At 34.2% G+C, this 21,334-nt stretch overlaps 3 protein-coding genes across 3 annotated transcripts in view; 1 reads left to right on the top strand and 2 right to left on the bottom strand.

The window, feature by feature from the left end:
- Window positions 1-1,383: 1,383 nt before the first annotated feature.
- On the bottom strand, window positions 1,384-14,326 carry LOC119839758. The gene is made up of 7 exons (XM_038366197.1): window positions 14,237-14,326; window positions 13,419-13,653; window positions 12,884-13,020; window positions 12,040-12,156; window positions 11,398-11,541; window positions 1,912-2,125; window positions 1,384-1,391 (listed from the first exon to the last, which is right to left on the bottom strand). Exons 1-7 carry the CDS (start codon window positions 14,324-14,326, stop codon window positions 1,384-1,386), a joined length of 945 nt encoding a protein of 314 aa, XP_038222125.1.
- Window positions 14,327-16,515: 2,189 nt separating this feature from the next.
- LOC119839757 (zinc transporter ZIP1) lies at window positions 16,516-20,858 on the top strand. The gene is made up of 3 exons (XM_038366196.1): window positions 16,516-17,229; window positions 19,622-19,831; window positions 20,673-20,858. The coding sequence occupies exons 1-3, from the start codon at window positions 16,696-16,698 to the stop codon at window positions 20,856-20,858; spliced, it is 930 nt and encodes a 309-aa protein (XP_038222124.1). The 5' UTR covers window positions 16,516-16,695.
- A 426-nt stretch (window positions 20,859-21,284) lies between these two features.
- LOC119839756 overlaps window positions 21,285-21,334 on the bottom strand; it is a 162,950-nt gene continuing 162,900 nt past the window's right edge. Inside the window, exon 7 of the mRNA XM_038366195.1 lies at window positions 21,285-21,288. Within this exon, the coding sequence (XP_038222123.1) occupies window positions 21,285-21,288 (4 nt within the window). The remainder of the gene's footprint in view (window positions 21,289-21,334) is intronic.

Below are 21,334 nucleotides of genomic sequence, written 5' to 3'. Positions count from 1 at the left end.
TCCTTTTCCCTTACCCCATAAAAGCGGGCAGCGCATTCACAGAGGAACTACCTTTGCGAATGTTTATGGGCGGTGGTGATCGCTTACCATCAGGCGAACCACCAGCTCAGCTGCCCGCTATGACATAAAAAAAAACCGCGGGCCGCAGCTAGTATTCTATAAAAGGAAGTCTGTTAATTACACCACCTAGGTATAACTAATGAACGGATAAACGCATATTAATGATTTATTACATTTCTCCCGGCTTGGTTTAGTATATTAATTAGAACAGCTAGTATAATACTAATCTAATAGAACAGCTAGTATGTTAGTAGTTTTATCCATAACCATAACCTGGGATGTCTTCAGGAACCTCTTGCTCTGCTTCTTCAGCCGGTTCAATCGTTTTCACCACTTCATCTTCAGCAATCGTTACATCGGGAATGATTTCAGGTGGAACCTTTTTAAAACATGTCACAGATTAAAATGGTTTTCCCATGTGATTACTATATACGATAGCAACATTCAAAAGAAAAAAAAAATATATTAAACCGATTCTTTAGTATTTAATACAATAAAAACCAAACAGCTAATAGACACGATCAAACTAATGTAATATTATTCAAAGTTATTTTCTAAAAATAGATATTCGTGGTATTTACTACTTTATAAACATATGGAATTGGAACATTTTTATTGTTTTAGCTATATTATGAGTAAATTATTTTAATACGTTTTCCTGTTGCCAACGCGAACACACAACACATACGAAATACATGGGACAAATATTCTACCTACATCATCATCAACTTCGAAATTTATAAGATAATTGCTATGTTTCATTCAAATAAATGTTTGTTTTGATATTAAGATATTGTTTCGCTAAACCTGTAGATTTATTTTTTCTTTTGTAAAAAAAAGGGTTACATTACATTTTCAATAAGTAAAAGTAGTAGAAACAGAATTTGATTTATTACAAGGATAGATTTTAAACTGGATTAAGACCTGGGCTACAGATTAGCCGGGTACCCTGCGAGTGAAGCCGCAGACACACGACTTGCGACAATTATTACAAGCACTTTAATCAACCTGAGCGAAGTTACAATAGTATGCTGGAGTTTATCACGAATGTACCTCAGAAAATGATATCTTGTGCATAGACAGTTCCACAGGGGTTGGCGCATCCGCTTTGTTAACTGGCTGAATCCCTGGTGATATTCTTTGAGTGCCTGTTTGAAAAAATTCAAACGCGTAATTGTCAAAATTACGATATACCTTTAACATACTACATAATTATAGAAGCGATAAATAGGTGCACATATTTTGTAAAATTCCAAATTTACTTACCACGTGACGGATTATAAATTAGGGAAATGTCCCTATTCCTGTTATTTCATTTACGTACTAACTTCCTGATCGCAAATGTCGCATATAACAAAACTGTTTATCTTAAATTCTTATTAAAAACACAATTAATACTTTTATTGCTGGTCAATAGAAGTTTATTAACAAAGTAGCGAGTACCTGTTTGTTTTATTATTTCAACGTACCTACGCAGGTTTTTCCCGGGATGATTTGACGTCCTGTTTACAAAAAGGACAATCTCGCATTCCTCAGTGTCCGATTGAGGTTAATTAACCTACGCCATATACGTAAATAAAGGATATTTGTGTATTTTTTTTGCTCCGTCTACCTCATATATTACATGGTATTAAATACCTCCTAATTATTTAGACGGAAAGTGTTAATCTCAGTATAGTTAAGATTTTTTTGGTATGTGCAGTTTTTTCTTGCGAAATAAATACGATAGTGTTTTTTGTGGTTTATCTAAATCTTTTGAAACCAATGTAGGTAGATATTAAAACATTATATTTATAGTTAGAGTATAAATTGTTAACCCTAACACATATAATACTATACCAGTATAAATACCTTCAGAAATAGTGCTAGGCGCGGCACTAGGCAAGCGGCTCTCCCGTGGCCGATCCGAGATCGTGCTCAAACGTCCCACAGAAAGATCAATTTCATCATCATCATCATCAACCACATGGGTGATGGTTAACATTGGGTCGTAGGGCAGACCTAACTTCTTCGTAGCGTGCTCACCGAACATTGCATGAACGTCGTCCTTGGGCACTTTTATTTTCTGAAATGCATCAGGTTTTTGGTAAATACGAATAGGCACTAATCCATCTATTTATGAACTACTTTCTATACAAAATTGTAGGCATGATAAAAGGGCTAATTACTGATGTTCGCACAGCATCAGCATCAGCAAATTTTCTAAGATGTATATGTCACCGTTAGATTATAAACATCGTTAGATTACAATCTATCTAGCGAGATTGTAAACTATCGATACATTGTGAACCATATCATTATGATTGCAATTTGACTCATTATTTTTCGCTATATTGTAATCTTACGGTGACATATATATACTATAAGAAATCCATAACATGTTGTTTAGGGTCAGAATGTCGATAGAGTATTAATTAAATAGGTAGGATTTGTTCATTCGTTAACGCTTCGATAAGTCTAAATGGATTATAATTTCATGAGACCCCGAGGACAGGAAAACATATTAGTTTCAGCTGTATATCTATAGCACAGATAATATAATGCTATCTATAGTAATATATCCTACAATATTTCCTGGGATTGAATGGCATAATTTCAGAGTTATTGTTTTATAGATTATATTGCCAACAATAGCGACAATTTCGGTCACAATTTGGGTGTATTAGTGACGCATGTAGTAATATTAGTGACGTGTGTACACGTAAACTCCAAATGCTACAGTTTGTCAACTACACATCCTCAAAGGGAATCGTAGATTTGGGCGGCGCCGCACGAGCCGCAGCCCCCGCAGTAATCGCGTTTGTTGTTGATCTCGCACACCTGCCTGCGCATCTGGATTGCTTTCATTCAGTTAAAATTGTTAAGTGTCATTTGAATTAAATGGGATTTTTATTTTATCATCATCATCAGCCTGGAACACAGGCCTCCTTTGAGGGTTAAGGCCATAATCCACCACGCTGGCCAAGTGCGGGTTGGCAGATGTCACATGTCGTCGAACTTTTGATTCTTGGACATGCCTGTTTCCTCACGATGTTTTCCTTCACCGATATAAGCAGTGGTGATGTTATCCACATGTGAAGATAAATTGAAAAGTCAATTTACTTCCTGCACGCTCGCCCGGTCTCGAACCCCGATTACTTATCTATTTTGAAGTCCGAGGTTCTCACCACTGAGCAACTAAATTTCTAAGTGGTATGTGTCATTTGATTTAAATAGGATTTTTATTGTATAAAAAAGTTTAATAATTAGGTGTGTCGCTGCAAAATTGGGAACAGGGTAAGCACCGGTCGGCGCAGACTTCTAATAGATGTGTGGGTAGCTAACAGTACCTAATTATATTCATTTATTGCTCGCTTTTGAGTGGTTTGAAGTCGGTTATATTTTTGTTAAGAATTTTTTTATTTGATCAGCTAATCGAATTGAAAAATATAATTTACAAATGAAACTTAAACATAGACAAACTATTTACTTATTTTAAAGTAAATAGTAGTAAGTAAAATAATACAAACGTTATAAATATATCAGACCAGAAACTCGACAAAAAAATAATCTTAATATATAAAAATCCAGTGTCATGATGTTGATTCCCAATGAACTCTTCACCAACTCAACCGATTTTATTATAGGACAGTTTTTATTTCGATTAATTATCCCAATGATTTATAATATATTTAATTATTACTCAGCCACAGCAACGCGTGGTCGGGTATCATCATCATCATCATCATCAGCCCATATATGTTCCCACTGCTGGGACACAGGCCTCCTATGAGGGTTCAGGCCATAATCCACCACGCTGGCCAAGTGCGGGTTGGCAGATGTCACATGTCGTCGAACTTTTAATTCTTGGACATGCCGGTTTCCTCACGATGTTTTCCTTCACCGTTTAAGCAGTGGTGATGTTATCCACATGTGCAGGTAAATTGAAAAATCAATTTATTTTCTGCACGCTCGCCCGGTCTCGAACCCCGTCTTATCGATTTTGAAGTCCGAGGTTCTCACCACTGAGCCACCACTGCTTGATTCGGCTATGGTCGGGTATGCTAGTATATTATATAAGTTAAGCGATAGGCGAGTTTATAAAACTATATGCAACGAAATCATCAAATATACGATGCCATATACCACTATTACTATTATATTATACTGCCATATACATTGGTGTTTCCACAGTTGAGATTCGGCTATGAATTAATGAGATTAATATATTTTAATTGATTCGCTTTACGTCATATATACCAGCACCGGTTTTATGTAAGAGGCGGCCGTACCCTGGGGTTTTCTTGATTGTTTTGCATTTTAAATTTTTCGTCAATATACATGGGTGTGATAATTTATTATGTGGATTTCAACAGATGTTTTTCTTCTTCTCAAAAATCGTATATGTAGAAATTAATACTTAGTTTTAATATCAGCGTTGGTAAAATTGCATTCATTATTTGAGAATCAAGGATCATTCAAAAATACTTGATAAGTGAGCAAAGCATAAGTCAGTAAGCGGTTTATAAATTGTTATTTGAAAAATAAAACTGATCTTTTAAATTACTATAAATAACAGTCTAGCGAAGATGCGTAAAAAGAAAATTTTAAAATTCGAATTCAATGTAAATGCTGGTGCTCCGAAAGCGCCAAGATCATTTGTGAAACTTGTGACGTCATAACGTTTATCAAATTCACGCTAATACCACAATCGAAATACGAATTGGGCCAGCTTGCACCGGGGAAGTACCACACTTCCACAAATAAACCGGCGTAAATTAGTGGTATGGCACTGTGTTTTGTACGGGGAGCCGGAGGGCCGTATATTTTTCGTCACACGTCCCAGTCTTTTTCCTTATTCTCTCCATCAATCCTTCCCTTATCCCTTATCCAATAAAATGCTAATCCATTAACAATTTGCCTCTGCGTACTTATTTATTTATATATAGACGATTAACTATATATACTGCGGTAATATGTACAAAAAAAATAAAATTTTCGTACTAACTTGTTACAACCCTAAAATGCCCTTTAATGCAGCCCTATTGCCAAATCCGTTGTTACGAAACATCAACTGACTATTAACTACCTCCTTCCCAAATTATAGTTTGTAACAAAAAATGCAGGGCTTTCAGACAAACTGTCTGAAAGCCCTGCATGACAGCCATACACGCCTTCAACGCAGCCCCATTGCAAAATACGTTCTTAGTGCGCGTCTATTTACTTCAAACTAACTTCCTATCAATTTCCACTTTTAGACGTTCAGCCCTATATTTATATCGATATAGTTATTTTTTGATATAAGTATATTTTTATTGTTTTATCCAATAATGTCAAAAAGTCAATATGATATAATCAGCGTACGTAAGAATGCCGAGATTAACATTGTGTCATCACACGCATCACACACGCGTCACCATGCGCCTTCGGACGGGATGGAACACAGAATATAATTCAAAAAGCGCGTAAAAATATCCAGTTATTTCTTATCCTAATTCTAGTTGGATTGTGGAAATCCCAGTACGTACGAGAAATAATGAAAATGGGTCGCAGTATCAATTAATCACACAATTATTATTATACAGGAACATTGTTGTCCACACATAAAACCCAAACATTTAGCGACAATATCTGTAGGTACATAAAGTGTACGTACATTTTTCAATATTTTATACTGAGTCTCGGAGTCGAGCACGATTCGGCACGAATTGTGTCAGCTTGTACTATTGAAGGTAAGTAACATTTCTCTCGATTCATGGGGAAGCGAGAGGCCCGTATTCTTATTACTTTAGCATTCCATTATTCTTATTGTCAATCCTTTCCTTATCCTGTACCCCTTAAAGCTAAAGCTTTGTGATAATATTTAGACTTTGTCTCCCTTACATTTGGTAATACAAAGTCTGCACGTTTTGTTTTTTTTTTTTTAATTATTAATTTTCAAATTTTTATAAAATTTCTATCAAAAATTACTTCTTTGAATGATTTCTATTTTCTATTTACCTTAAAAATTAAGGAAGCATCATAATACAATGTCACTAGTCTGATTAATATAAATGGTAAATCAGTAATGTGTATTAAAACTTTTTAAATACACATTTTAATTCAATGAAAAAGTCCCTAGTAGTAGTTTACTCTTGCCTCTAAGACAGTCTAGGATTTTTTCACAGCTCTCCAAAGAGAAAGTAGATTACAGTCACTAATATAAAGCCTGTTTAACTATATTATACTCCATTCTAGACGAAACGTATTGTCGTAAATATTTCGCTTCGTTGATCACGTTACTAAGATATTCTAGATATTCGTGAAAATAATTTTAACGTAGGCGAGTCAAAGCTTAGCATTTCACGCATACGTCTAAAAAATTGGTTTCTAAATATTTATATTCGGTGAATAGTTATATTAAAAAACAAGCATAGCTTATATTAGCGTGAGTATTATTGTATCCATCTATTATATACACCAAAATCACGATAGATTGTTTTAAATTAACTATGATTTACTGTACCTACGCAGTCTATCAAATATCAATGGATCTTATATTTAACTAATTAAAGCTGAATCCAAACCAACCGTTGCCGTGATAACGAGTAAACTGTCGCGGAACGATTCTCAATTCAATTAAAAACAATTAATTGCGCGTGTATATAAATTTTTACGTCACGTTACACTTACAACATTTAATGTAATTCAACGTACAACGTACAGATATGGCACCACGTGAATCACAGGTCATTTAAAAGTAAGTTGAGGCAACCAACAATTGTCAAAGCAAGTCAGGCGTCCGACGGCGACGTAGCATGGCGCTTCAACGGCTGGCATTGTTTTCCTTGTATTTTATCCTCGTGAGTAGTTACGAGGAGAGCGCGTGTAAAATTGAAAAGGATGTCGCATATCTAAAACAGTTATGGAATAAATTCTCCGAAATGGAACACGAGGGGAAGTATTCAAGTCTGCCGGGAGAGCTGTCGCCGCTAGTGATATGTCCGAAGAAGAGGTCGATGCTCTACGATCTTTTCCCAAAGAGTCCGTTATCAGACCCGTTCAAAAAGAGGACCTTTAAGAAATTCGACAGGGGAAATTGTGCGTTATACTACATAAAAATCCATAATAGATGCATAAAGGAATCAGATTTATTGAATTTGTCGAGAAGAAGCTCCTAAAACATGTGTGGTACCTGCAAGTGGCTTTTGTTTAAGGGTCTGGGTGGTAAATATACTACTTTTTGGTGAAATTGGTGAGATCCCGGCGAGACATTTACTGTTATTGGCTTTCATCTGTTAAAAGTGTGAAGTGGAATTATTATTAATATCAAATAAGTCAATGCTATATTTTAGTCAGAATGTGATATCGTTCAAATAATTTTCAACTTTTAATTTTTCGTATGCGCAGAAATAATTCTAATCGTTCCTATTTGTGTTTTTTAACCGACAGTCTGTACCCACAGAATGACATAAAATGAAATGAAATTTTATTGCTTTAAAAATTAATACATGAAATGCATTAGATATAGGAAAATTGACGATAAATAAATTATTTATATGTGCTTCGAGTTCAAGTTATGAATCTCGGTAAATGAATTTGAATGCTACACTTACAGAATATTTTATTTTCCCTATAAAACTTAATAACTTATTTAGAACTAATCTTAATTTAATATTTATGTGGTATTAACCCTGAATTGAAAGAGGCTGTTATAAATTTAAGTGAGACGTTATTAAATTAATTTAAAAAGTTTTGTATTAAGGTAGAACAATTATTATTATTTTCCATATTACGATTATCAATATTATTTATAAGGATTTATTGGTTTAAATTATTATTTATGTTCCTTTATAATTATAATTATATTCCTTACGTCATTATTTTCTTAGTTTTACACATTTGTCATTTCGATCGTTTTATCTTAAGAATAATAAGAAAGAATAATAGAATTTAATCTAAGAAATTCGTTTATAAATAGAAATATTTATTGCTATGTCACAATTTTAATTTTCTGTGCATTAAATTTCGAGGTACTTTTCATATGTACGGAATTATTACATATATTTATTATACATAATATAAGAATTAGAATTACTTTGCCATTATTTTCCTGGTTGTGAACGATCTATACTTAAGAGATAAGGTTCGTTTGTTATTATGGGTTTATTTACAATCTATTGATAAAAAATAAATAAATAAAAAAAAAACATTTTTTTTCATTTACAAAAATTAAATTTATAACAATACTAATGTAAAATATAAATATGAAATGAATTTTGTAATAGTTTAAATGTAGAAGTCATGATTGTTATATTTTTATAAACAAAATAATTTTTTTTAAGTATTGTATGTAATAATTTCAATTGCTATTTTAATTTATATTGTAATTACTATTAATGATATCTGGAAGGGTTGCAGGCCTACGATACAAGTTTCCTTAGTGTAGGCCTGCAGTTCATATTATCTGTTATTGTGTAATTATTAAATATTAAATAATAAATAATAATAATAATAATAATAAATACTCTGCCTTCTGAACTAGGTTACCTGTGTCTCAGAAGACAGTGTTTTAAATTTGATACACATAAAATCTGTAATTTAATTTTACAACCTTTTTTTAAATAAAAAAAAATATAATAAGTAAAGAAGTTGATTTATACATTATATAATTTTCATTAAATAATAGATAGAGTTATATTTTTATTATAAAATGGTACTCCTTATAAAGTTTTTTTTAATCTGTATAAGGTTAAATGAGTAGATTTCACGCAACGCACGTGGTTTTATTATGACGATGGTTTTTTTTATTTTCGTGAAAATTTTGTCAAAATTAAGCAGTTTGTTAGTAAAAGCCATTGTTTGTGATACAAAAAGTATTGTAAATACTGTATTTTAAAGTACTATACTATAATAGTCGAAATATTAATTTTATCTTAATAAGATTATATGATAGTTCAAATAAAAAAAAAAAAACATATATATTGTGTTTTATTTCACGTATAAGATCTCTGTTATAATTGTTTTATCTTTCGTATGCAAACTAAGCAGGAGGAATTGGAAAAAAAAAAATAAAATAATAAGTTTCACAATAGCGATAAATAATTGTTAAATGACTATTTAATGTTTTTAGTATGGATCTAGCAATTATTATAAAACATACATAAAAAGCTCAAGGTAGATAATAAAATACAAAAATCTAAAACGCCTTTAAATCCTCATAACTAGTTCAAAATTTATCGAGAGGATACGGAGGCATCAGCTTTAAATAAAAAGAAAAATAATCAAAATCGATTCACCTAGTCGCAAGTTGTAAGGTAACAAACCCATAAACATACAGTCGAATTCAGAACCTCCTTCTAAATGCGAAAGTGCGTAAGAATTCAGCAATGTATGTATGCTTGTTACTGTTTTTGAACGGCTGATCGCATCTGTTTGATGTTTCGTACAGAGACAGATCGTTCGTACACAGACAGTATGAACACAGATAACAAAATAGTTTACTAGATATGGATTAGAGGGTAGGGTCATAGGGTTCATTTTACCCGAGCAAAACGCAAATGACGCAGCGGGTCCCAGTTATATATAAATAGATATAGATTAATTCTCTTCCATTTTTGTCGGAAATTGCAAACAAATTAACTATAAACAAACGCTTATTATTAATGAATGTCTTACGTTCTTGCTAAAGCTAACGGGAATATGTTGTTTAAGGAAAATGCGTTTTTGAATGACCTTATCTTACTATGACTTATATACTGCGATTACAAAAATATTTTGCATAAGGGCATTAATTCTTCACCACATAGTATAAAGAAAGTCGCTTTTCTGCCTGTCCCTATGTCCCAATGTATGTTCAAATCTTTGAATATGCGCAACATATTTTGATGGGGTTTTTTTAATAGATAGAAGTGATTCAAGAGGAAGGAAAGTACTCCGAATTTAACGCGTGCGAAACCGCGGCAAGAGCTTGTAATATATTCAATGTGAAATTTGCTAAACTTGTTAATTGCATAAAAAATTACATTAAAAAAATATCAATTTTAATAGCTTATTTAGCCGGAAGCCGGAAGCCGGAGCCTTCCCCTTCCATCCCTTTATTTCCGTCATCAAAACTTTCCTCATCCCTTACCTCTTAAATGATCGCTTACCATCAGGCGATCCACCGCTCTAGTATAAAAAATACTTTGTAGCTATATTTTTATACCGTTTTGTCTTTAAAATAATTTATAAGAATTCAATACTCATATACCTGTGCCTATGTATATGTAGATTACTATTAATCTTAACTCGTACAAGTAGCGATTAAAAAAAGTACCAAATATTCTAGCTTCTAGAAGCTAGAAAATTTGGTTTTAGCCCTAGAATCTAGGGTATCTACAAAACTTTGTCATTATGAGCAAAACAATGATGTTTTCATTGCGCTAATTAAAATCGTTCTTGAACCTACATATCATTAGAATTGTTTCTACTTTTATGAAATATAACAGGTGTTATATACGCAACGTATTTTGAATTCATATCTCAGACACCATGCATTTAAATATGTTTAACTAGATATCAAAATAAATAGACTTGAAACAAGATTTTTTTTTCATAAATTATCAAATGATTTAAAAAGTTTTATGTATGTATGTTACTAAAGGTAAAAACAAATACAACTAATTAAAAAGTCGTGATCACAGGCTCATTTGTTATTGAATTTAAATGGTATAATATACCATACTATTGAAGGCCAAGTCTCGTTGGTTTAATGAAGATATATAAAAACGGGTCTTCCCCTACCGCTTTATAACGGAATGTTGTCTCAAATTGCGCACTTTTGTATGAGAATGTTAATTGGAATTAATATAGATAATGTTGCTTTTAATCAAATAACGTGAAATAGTATAATGCTGCTGTGTTTCGTACTGTGAGTGAGGGAGCCGGAGGCCTTCCATATTTCCAGTCATCAATCCTTTCTTTATCCTTTACCTGTTAATAACGGACAACACATTCGCAGAGGCACCTCTGCGCCTTCTCTCTTCATGGGGAGTGGTGATCATTTATCATCAGGCGAACTACCCTAGCTCAGTTGCCCGCTTGTGGCATAAGCAAATCAACTTTTTGTACTATAATAAGTATTTATTAAAAAAGTAAATACATTAAACGTGGATCAAAAAGTTTAATAAAAAAGTATTTTTAGTTCTTAGTTTTAGATCCCTATCTTTTAAGTTGGATCAAACTGCACACGGTATGCGAATTTGATTTAAATCGGTTAAGGAGTCCATCGCGAACAAAGAACGTAATTTATATATAAAGATTAAAAAGAAATAAACATTTTGACTAAGAAATTTATCCTATATAATATGTTAAAACAGTATTATATTTTTTACTCACAATGACAGGTCCCAGCTCGATATTTCTAGAACCGGAGATATCCTGCGGAGGTCCCGGCAGGTTCACTTTCGGTCCAGATTTTTTAGGCTTACGCTTCAAGTGACTGAGAAGATTTCTCCGCAAGTGATAACCTCTATATGCCGCCTGTTAAAATGATTAACAATTAACTCATGGAATTTATCTCCGCAATGGAATTCTATATAATACGACGATACCTGTCCTCTTTTAAAATGAAATAAAATGAGGAAACAAAAACTACAACTAATGGACAAAAATTAAAATGTCTTGGAATCGTGGAAATAACTAGAAAAGTTGAGTGTACAAAAGATTAAGGAAGAATCGTACCCTTAATTCTGGAATAAGACAGATATTTCAAAAATATTACCGTGGCACAGGCGAGCCCTGTGTCATTAATTTGTTTTGGAGCCCACAGGAAGAGAAAAAACAAGTATGAAGACTTTAATAGCCCGAGACACCTGCTTCTTTGACACAGTGGATAAGATTAAGGACATATGATAGTTTTTATCCCGGAAATCTAACGGGAACTGAAACTTTGCCGGTACACACCAGGTCTATCTTTCCTGCAACAACGCGGGCAAAGCCGCGGGCGAAATGCTAGTAGTTATATATTATAGGCATTACTTGTATCCTTTGTGCAGCTCTGTTCATCTCGGTGAATGAAGGTTTTGTACGTTTATATATTTCCAAAGTGCGTTCCGCTGCAATCTCCCACGGCTCTTCGGGACGATTTTTTAAAGACTAAAACAATTGATATTCCATTTTTACTATGTTATTTGTGTCTTGAAACTTATCTATTTATAGTGAAATATTAATCGGGATTAATATTAGCCATGCACGTAATTCTGAATGTCCTTTTGTAATTAATCAGTAAAAGTTGTTTCTGTTCGTTGGAGTACGACAATTATATTACATGCCTATTTTAGCTGTTGACCGCAGCTTCGCCCGTGTGATCAAAATAATTTTATGGCATAAACTTTCATCCCCTATTTTATCCCCTTGGGGGTATAACTTATCGAAATCATTTCTTAACGAAACCCTATCTATATACTGCTAGCTTACTATCGTTGTAGCTATCTAGATGCTAAAATTCAGCCTGGTCGATTTAGTACCTTCGGCTGTGCGTTGATAGTCAGTCACTTTAGCGTTTTCTGTATTAAGATTATATTTCCTCTAAGATAAAACTAACGCATGAATAGAGACAACAGGTTTATATCAAACTAGCTGCGCCCCGCGGTTTCACTCGTAAGTCCGTATCCTGTAGGAATATTGGGATAAAAAGTTACCTATATGTTATTCCAGTTGTCCAGCTGTATACGCATACGCAAAATTTCATGGCAATCGGTTCAGTAGTTTTTGTGTGAAAGAGTAACAAACACACACACATCCTTATAAACTTTCGCATTTATGATATTAGTAGGAAGGATTAGTAGGAAGAATAGTATTATAGTAGGATAGAATGCAGCACCTTTTCTAATGTCTTCTTTCGATACCAATAATCACGATAAGCGTTTCTAGCGACTTGGCACACTTGGGACGCCATCGCTTCGTCCAAGGCGGATCTTGTTAATATTTTCTTCATAATCTGCATCTCTTTTATTTTTTCTAAAAATCGGCATAATAAATAACACATTTTAATTATTCACAGAGATAATAAATAAATCTGAGTATAATTAACAATTCGTTAACCGGATTAAATTATATGAAGAATCAGTTATTTGCAGTGCAGATAAATCGATTTTTCAATTTATCTGCACATTATTCACAACCAAAGGATAAAATAAAATATCGTGACGATTTCGGAATGTCGAAGAATTAAAAGTTCGACGACTTTGCCAACCAGCACGTGCCTGCGTGATGGCGATATGATCTGAATCCTCATAGGAAACTCGTGTCTCTACAGTGGGAACATAATATATTGGCTGATGATGAGATGATAATTTATAGTTCTTTATTACAGGCAGGCCTCTATTTTAGTTGGAACAGATTTTTTTTAACTAAACCTTTTCCCTCAACAGGTTCAAACACCTCGATCTCTTCTTTTATAATCTGCGCTAATTCTTTCGCTTGTGCATCTGCCAGTCCCAGCTGCAATAGATGTTGTGACACTGACGGTCGACAGTCGCACAGATCATCAAGAATTTTGACAGCCATCACACCATCTTCCCGCGTTATTAAGAGAACTGATAGGTAGTTTGCGATGAAGTCAAACACTCTGGACGGTTGTTCCCGCAGGACCTAATGAATGAAGGGTGTATGAATCGTGGGATACTGTGTTATCATCGTGAGTGTATACCAATTACCATCGTGACATATAAGAATTCGGCTCGCCCATGTCTATTTTACCTGTTAAGTAAATGTTCGAAAAATGGGTATCACATCCATTAAGGTTTAAGTTAGGAACATCGCAAAAGTTTCGTTCAGTTAGGAGTTAAAGGATTCGATGTATTATAAAGCGTACATACAATATAATTTAATTTAGTCGTTGTGGTGTTTGAGAAAACACACTAAGACACAACAATTATTTTTACAAAAACCAAAATCGCTTTCAAATGTTCAGAACTATATTACATTTTAAGGGGACCATAAGGGAAGCAAAATAAACGAAGAATCATCAAAAATCGGTGTGCCCAATAAAAGATCTAGATATACGGTCGAATTGACGCCCTCGTTTTTTCGAAGTCCGTTAATATAAAACTTCAGGAGTAGTTTAATGTTTTAGAATCGATGATCCAGCGGTAGATATGAATTGTGAACGTAAATTCAGGCAGCTTTGTGTAAGGCTAGACTTGGAACATGTTAGAATATCAAAAACGCCTACTTCACGTGAGATGTCCGACATCAGCTCCTTCAAGCCCTCGGGAACACTAAATACGTTTGAACAGCCGTGTTTCTGTAATAACTCGTTCATTTTTAATTTGGATTAATTATATTAAATCGTGAGAAAATATTTTTGGAAAGTATGACTGACTTTGACGTTGAAATTGTAATTTTGTTTTATAATTGTGCGATAAAAAAGTTTATTGTGAGCAGCAATATTTATGAGGAATTATTTAATTTTTAATTAAAAATAAATACTCATTTAACTGATAGAATCAATCAAATTATCTCGATTGCTCATAAGTAGTATATACGTAAAAATATTGTTTCATTCTGCCGTTACCGATCAGGATAAATATAAGATAAACTTAGGAATATTTTGTATCCCTATATGTAAATATTGTCATCGACCCTTGATAAGTGTAAAAAGTTTGAATTAAATCTGTCCTATTAAAGTGGGTCAAAATCGGATCTAACGAAGTCAGTTACATACGTACATACAGCTAATAAAAGCCTGTTAAAAAACAAGAAAAACCGACTGTTTAAAAATAGTAGCAATAAAAATTTTCCTTGTACAGAGTTTCCTTTCCCTCGAGAGTGCTTGCATAAAAATTTAAGAAATGCTGCAAAAGTAAACGTAGCTAAATGATATAGAAAGGCGTAGAATTTTACACATTTCTTTAATCGACCCCTCAATTTACTCCTCCCCCCGGGATAACACCACAATCTGTCACAATGCAACATTCTGAGTTTCATTGCTCATTTATCTGTACCACAGATAATGTAAAACTTTACTAGTATCTGTGCTAATATTAGAAATGTGAGTTTGCTTGTTCTACAAGTAGAAAAATCTTAAAATATCCAGTAGAGAAATCATTTTTTTTTTTTGGATAATCTGTTTAAAGAGGAAGAGAAAAGACATCTACGCTTCGTGCGAAACACCAATGTTGCAGATAATGGGAAAAACAAAATGTATAAATTATATCGTTATTATGTCGTTGTATAGATATGTTAATAAGTTTTTTGCTAAGGTTTGGCAAAAAACGCGGGTTCGAATCCCACCTCGTCATCGAATTTTTTCTATTCTTTCAAAATTTCTCCTTAGTCCTTTTATTTAATTTGAAAAAAGGTGAAGTCCCGTGTCCCCTAGTGGGGTATGGGGCAGTTAATGTACATCTGTTTCACTGATCTATTTTCTTTACGGACAAGTAGGTGATCAGCCTTTTGTGTCCTGCCAGACCGAGACATTTTTTTTGTACGTCCCCACCGGGAATTGAACCCTGGACACCTTGGTTCTACGCTCACGCGTTCACTGTACCAAAGAGGCGATTTTAATTTCATAGGGGTTGTAAAAATATTCCGTTCCTTCTGTTCGAATCCGTTTGAGAGTGACGATGCCGCAGATATAAAAGTCTAGCTTTTATTATGTCAAAAAAGATTAAAAAAACTTATAGCACCCCGCTTTTTGCGTCCGAGGTTAAAATTAATATAAATTATTATTTGTCGATCATTGAATTAGCCATCTACAAATAACAAATTCCCATAATATGATTCATTTAACAATCATTTACCCAGTGGTCAAAACATCTAATATTTGTGTTATTTATACCAAATAATCATCAATTAATTATTATGAAATATTAAGTAATTAATCACACTTCACGCTAATATTATAAATGTGTAAAGTGTAATCAATTAATAAGTATTTTGTTATTGGATGTTTGTCCGTCAATCACGCTAAAACTACTGAACGGATTTTGATGAAATTTGATATACGGACAGGACGGCATTAGCTGACTTGGGTGATAGGGTGACTTGATTGACAGGGTTTAGCTGAATTTTATCCCGATTAAATGCTCTCTTGGGATAAAACAGGAACAGACAGTCACTAAATCATTTGTAAAAATCCTAATTCCAAGCGGGCAAAACCGCGCGCAGAACTAGTACATCAATAACATACACATAGAATGATTGCGCAAAGCTTAATACCTAATATTACAATATTATTATTAATTTCAACCTTTAATTGTTGCGTAATCTCTCTTTATTTACAAACCATTTTAACAAGAACCATAATGGCCTAGTATTATTTGGTGTTATTCCTTGTCTGTATTTAATCGCGGAGGCCTATAAATAATGGTAACTGGTGATATTCCAGGTGACGTCCTTTATATCATACGAATTTCGACCTTATGCATATGCAATTGAAATGTATTTAACTCGAGCAATAATTACGATAAGCGGGTATATTTGATTACAAATACATTGCTATCTAGTCAGTGAGTATTCGTTTAAGACGAAGCACAGCGAGTAAACGACTCCTGCACGTGTGTTTTGATTGTGATAAACAAATACAGATAAGACTTTTAACCGAATGCTGCAAGCGGAAGTGATAAATGAAATAAAACCAAGCCTTAATTGTGTGGAAGCTGTGCTGTGGGAGTCGTTCCTTCTTCCAACATGGATCTCGCAAACGCGAAAGCTGTATCTATGCTGGCCTTAGGGCTGGGTAGTTTTATAGCTGGCATGGCGCCAGCTTGTATTTCGGAAAGAGCGAGACAACGGCACCCTCTGTTAATATCTTGCCTTCTCTGTTTTGGAGGTGGAGTCCTTTTATCGACATCATTAGTTCACATGTTACCAGAGGCGAGAGAGAAGTTACCGAACTTCACCGAACTGTATTTCTGTGCGGGGTTTTTCATAGTGTATTTGGTGGATGAATTAGTGCATTTCTTCTACGGGTCCCACGGTGGCGGTCATGAAAGACGCAGGACCTACGTGACGGAGGAAACCAGTCTGCTACGACCGGATTTGAGAGATGGCGAGATGCGCGAGCGGTGCTGTGGAGACGCTGACAATCCAAGAATGTGTCACGTGAGCCACACAGAGCCCTGTAACAAGAGTTCTTCTGGCGTCATTGGGTTGTTATGTGCGCTGTTTGTTCATAGCTTTCTGGAGGGTTTGGCGATTGGCCTCCAAGAATCGGCATCTCAGGTAAGTTTATTGAAATATACATTGAATACAGAGTATTTAAATCTGGGTGTTCTTAGAGTTCTGAGTTTCGTAGAGTGTAGGGTTTGGAAGTTCGAAATTTGAAGTAGGCGGGCGTTTATTATGATATCTTAAAGCAGCAGAAATTCTAGTGGGAGAAGAAGGTATAGATAGTTTATTGCCATCACTTTCTCAGACTTTCACTATTCCTGCTTTAAAACGTCATTGTAGGCCTATTGAACTGGTCAATATTATATTATATTAGGTATATAATATTATATTGTATTAGGTTATATTCCTATTCCGGAAAAAGTTATGAAGGTGTCAAAGACTAAGAAGATATTCAGAAGGCGTTTTTAATAACAATGTCTTTGCGTCCAAATCAATATTATTTATTATTGGATAAGTAAAGGTTGGACTCACATTTTATTCAAAAAATAAAGAAATCTACAAATTGTAAATAACGCTATAAATTGACACTTCGCTTCATATCTATAGACTAGACTTAAATTGGTATTTAATCTTCTGTTTTACGACTATTGTGATAAGAATAGATACAGACTACAGTCGTGCTATATTGTAAACATATGGTAATAGCTCTTGACATATTAAGTTCAGTTTAATTATGTCGATAATGACCTAGGAACTATAGGTAGTTCTAGGTCCGATTCTTATAAACTACCTATTGGATACCTAATATCACCTAGCCTATATATAGGCTAGTAGCGTTCCTAAAGGTCTGAAAAAATAGTAATTAGAGAAAAATTTACAAAGAAAATTGTATATAAAATGCAAAAGGCACATAAATGTTCGTTTATTATATATTATATTAACCTTCTTTTTTCTAATCATGGTTTAAAAATGGAAACTTAAAAGTTAAAGTTAACATAAATTTTACATATCTACACAAATATATAAATTATAAGTATAATATATATGGTTGGTGTTCTATAAATAAATTCATAGATAAATAAAAATTATCGAATTTTGAACCTTACTTTCGTATCGCTAATCAAATGAACTTGAACAATCAAGGAAAACTACCATGTCTATAATAACAACGAAATAATCCTGTCTGACCTATTTAGATAAGGAATTGTAATTATTTAAAACACTACGTCAATGAGGCTTTAGTTCAAAATAAGTACAAGTAAAAAGCAGTCCATATACGCAAATCATATGTATAAAAAAATAATTTGTTGTTTATAAAGCTATTTTAAATGACCTTCTCTCGAAAATTACGAATCGGCGTCAGGCTTAATTATTATTATATAAAATTATTATTGTGCGTTATGATAATATATTTACGAGGCTTAAAATAAAAAAAAAAATACTGAATGTCAATTATACCGAAACCTTTTGCGTCATACGCTAATTATTTATTTATTTTATTTTTTATTTCAGTGTAATTGAATGTTTTATGCTGCAAAGGTTAGCGTTAGCAATATATGATCATTGGTTAGTCTTTCATCAGAATTGAAAGGATATTTCAAAATCATTTGTACGTTATTGTACTATAAGTATTTTCAAATAAAATACAATAATACTTACAGTTCTCTGCTATTTCCATTCATCGTAAGACGTCTTATTTTCGATACAGTGATGTCATACTATGAACTTATTTATATCACGATGTGTCATACAAGACCATTTCCTAGAACGTATAATATAATTAATTGTACAATTAAACAAACTTGTGTGAAGGGAAGTTCTATTGTAATAATTACGAGTGGCTTGGTTCAAGATGCTTGCGGCTTTGCGGGGATCTGATAATGAAGTTATAGAATATCAGTCATTTAAGAACAATGTTTGACTAGAACTATAATCACAATAGAAAAATTAAAAACATTTTGTAAGTATATTTTACATAAGAAAAATGGTTCAGTGAATCACGGATGGTATGCATACTATCAGAATATCATAATCCAGAATATAATAGGAATTCGCACGAAAAACGTCGCAATTTTGTAACAATTCTTCATGCAAAATATTTAATTTTTTATATTTATTTATGCTATTAATTAGACATCGACGTGTTATATAGGTATATATTACTAGGTACTATTCTTTGTTTTAAAGAAAGCTACACAATATATGAAAGTATATCAGTTAAAAACTCACTAACTCCTGAATATGTATAATTTAAAGGTATTCCGAGGGTATATCACCGCCATAACAACAAACAATAAAAAATCGAGAGTAAGCAACTGCATCATAAATTGCGTGGGCGGCCAGTGTTACAGTTGTCCTTTAGTATATGTATATCTTTGTGTTGCCCCTACGACTTTCATTCGGTGCCTTTGACCGATAATTCTGTTTCAATTGAATGAATGATTAAAGTTTTATTGCTTTGTGCATACTTTTAGGAACGGATTTCGATCTTCATAAATTACAGGTACTCCTTCTGCTGGCTGCCGTAGCATGTCACAAATACGTAGTTGGATTCTGCCTGGGCGCAGAACTGTGCGAGAGCGGCAACCGAATCTGCGCGCACATTGTGTGTGTAATCCTCTTTAGCGGGGGGTCCGTGGGGGGGATAGGACTGGGCGCCGCATTGGACTCTATGAGCACGCCAAGGGATTCAATTGCTGTGCCTATTATGCAGGTATGTAGATCCATTTGCTACAGGTTGTAAAACACGGTTTCACAAAACCATGAGCAATACTTGACATTCCCTATTTCAACATTTTAAGAGTGGCTTTTCAATTGACTTCAAAAAATGGGGGTTCACAATTCGAATGTTTTTTTCGTGTTTGTTACCTGAGAACTATCGACTGGTTGAACCGATTTTGATTCTTTTTTATTTGATAGTTGGTGCATTGAGTGTAGTTCCGTTAAAATTTAGTCTAGTTCTGACAATGTGACGTATGATAAATAGTTGTTAGATTTAATTCATATTTTAAATCCTATTTAATTTGGTTGTGGCACTTTCAACAACATGAATTTGCCTAAATTTAGTGTTCAAAAAGTCATAATGAGATCGAATAATAAAGAAGAAATGATGAATATATATACGACTTCATTCGTGATCACAAACTCGCAGTTCTTCTGCAGCGAATACTTATTGGTAATCGCATTAAACTTGTAACCCGGGTCACTTGCGTGTCCTCATTTATTTGCAAATGCCGTTCTACATTTGTGGGTTTGCGAATGTGAGTTGCCGTCATAAGACTTCAAAGGCATCTGTGCGTGTACCTTAGAACCAAGTTTGCATCTTTTTTTATGTCATATTCGACCATGGAGCTGGTCGCCTGATGGCAAGCGCTATCACCGCCCATGAACATTTGAAGAGGCGTAAGATCGATTGCAGACCTTATGCTTTACAAATGGTTTGCCGACTTCAAATTGGAAAGGGATTAAGAAAGGATTGGCGAGAGGAATGAGGTGAAGGAAAAGGATATGGGCCATCGAAATATATGACAACTACACATTATTACCAATTCCAGGCGCTAGCAGCTGGTACGTTACTCTATGTGACGGTAAGCGAGGTCCTTCCCCGGGAGCGAGCGAGATGGCACGAGAGGAAACGTTCAGCTGGTATGCTCCAGTTCTTAGCTGTGGGCCTCGGCTTCGGTATTATGTACATGTCTACTGTGTATTTGGGTAAGGATATGGATTTTTGTTATTTGTGAATTTTATCTCCAATTTGAACAGTTAATCTTCTAATTCAGGTTGATATTAACATGCCTATTTAAGGTATGTTATTGTGGGAGTCGAGCACGCTTCGGCACCAATTGGGCCAGCTCGCACCGGGGAAGTACCACACCCCCACAAAAAACCGGCGTAAAATAGTGGCATGCCACTGTGTTTCGTACGGTGAGTGGGGGGGCCGGAGGCCTGTTTCCTTTTCCTCACCCGTCCCAGTCCATCCTTCTTTCCAGTCGTTAATCTATTCCTTTGCCCTTACCCCAAAAAAGCGGGCAGCGCATTCGCAGAGGCACTACCTTTGCGAATGTTCATGGGCGGTGGTGACGCTTTCCATCAGGCGAACCACCAGCTCAGTTGCCCGCTATGACATAAAAAAAAGCGCAATTTATCCAAAAAGGTTGAGGATCATTTTATCTATAAACACTTAATTTTGTGTTTGATATAACATCGGAAGTAATTG

This window comes from Zerene cesonia, chromosome 4 (genome assembly GCF_012273895.1).
Source record: "Zerene cesonia ecotype Mississippi chromosome 4, Zerene_cesonia_1.1, whole genome shotgun sequence".
NCBI classification, from domain to species: Eukaryota; Metazoa; Arthropoda; class Insecta; order Lepidoptera; family Pieridae; genus Zerene; species Zerene cesonia.
Note: the sequence above shows the minus strand (reverse complement) of the source record. Positions and strands in the feature narration are given on the sequence as shown.

What these genes read in the sequence shown, in the direction of transcription:
- LOC119839758 (XM_038366197.1), bottom strand. Translation starts at nt 14,326, where the DNA reads ATGAACGAGTTATTACAGAAACACGGCTGTTCAAACGTATTTAGTGTT. An exon ending in TGTCGGACATCTCACGTGAA is followed by an intron (nt 13,654 to 14,236) that starts GTAGGCGTTTTT and finishes TTCATTCATTAG; the next exon opens with GTCCTGCGGGAACAACCGTC. An exon ending in GAAAGAAGACATTAGAAAAG is followed by an intron (nt 12,157 to 12,883) that starts GTGCTGCATTCT and finishes CAATTGTTTTAG; the next exon opens with TCTTTAAAAAATCGTCCCGA.
- LOC119839757 (XM_038366196.1), top strand. Translation starts at nt 16,696, where the DNA reads ATGGATCTCGCAAACGCGAAAGCTGTATCTATGCTGGCCTTAGGGCTG. An exon ending in TCCAAGAATCGGCATCTCAG is followed by an intron (nt 17,230 to 19,621) that starts GTAAGTTTATTG and finishes CATAAATTACAG; the next exon opens with GTACTCCTTCTGCTGGCTGC. An exon ending in TTGCTGTGCCTATTATGCAG is followed by an intron (nt 19,832 to 20,672) that starts GTATGTAGATCC and finishes TACCAATTCCAG; the next exon opens with GCGCTAGCAGCTGGTACGTT.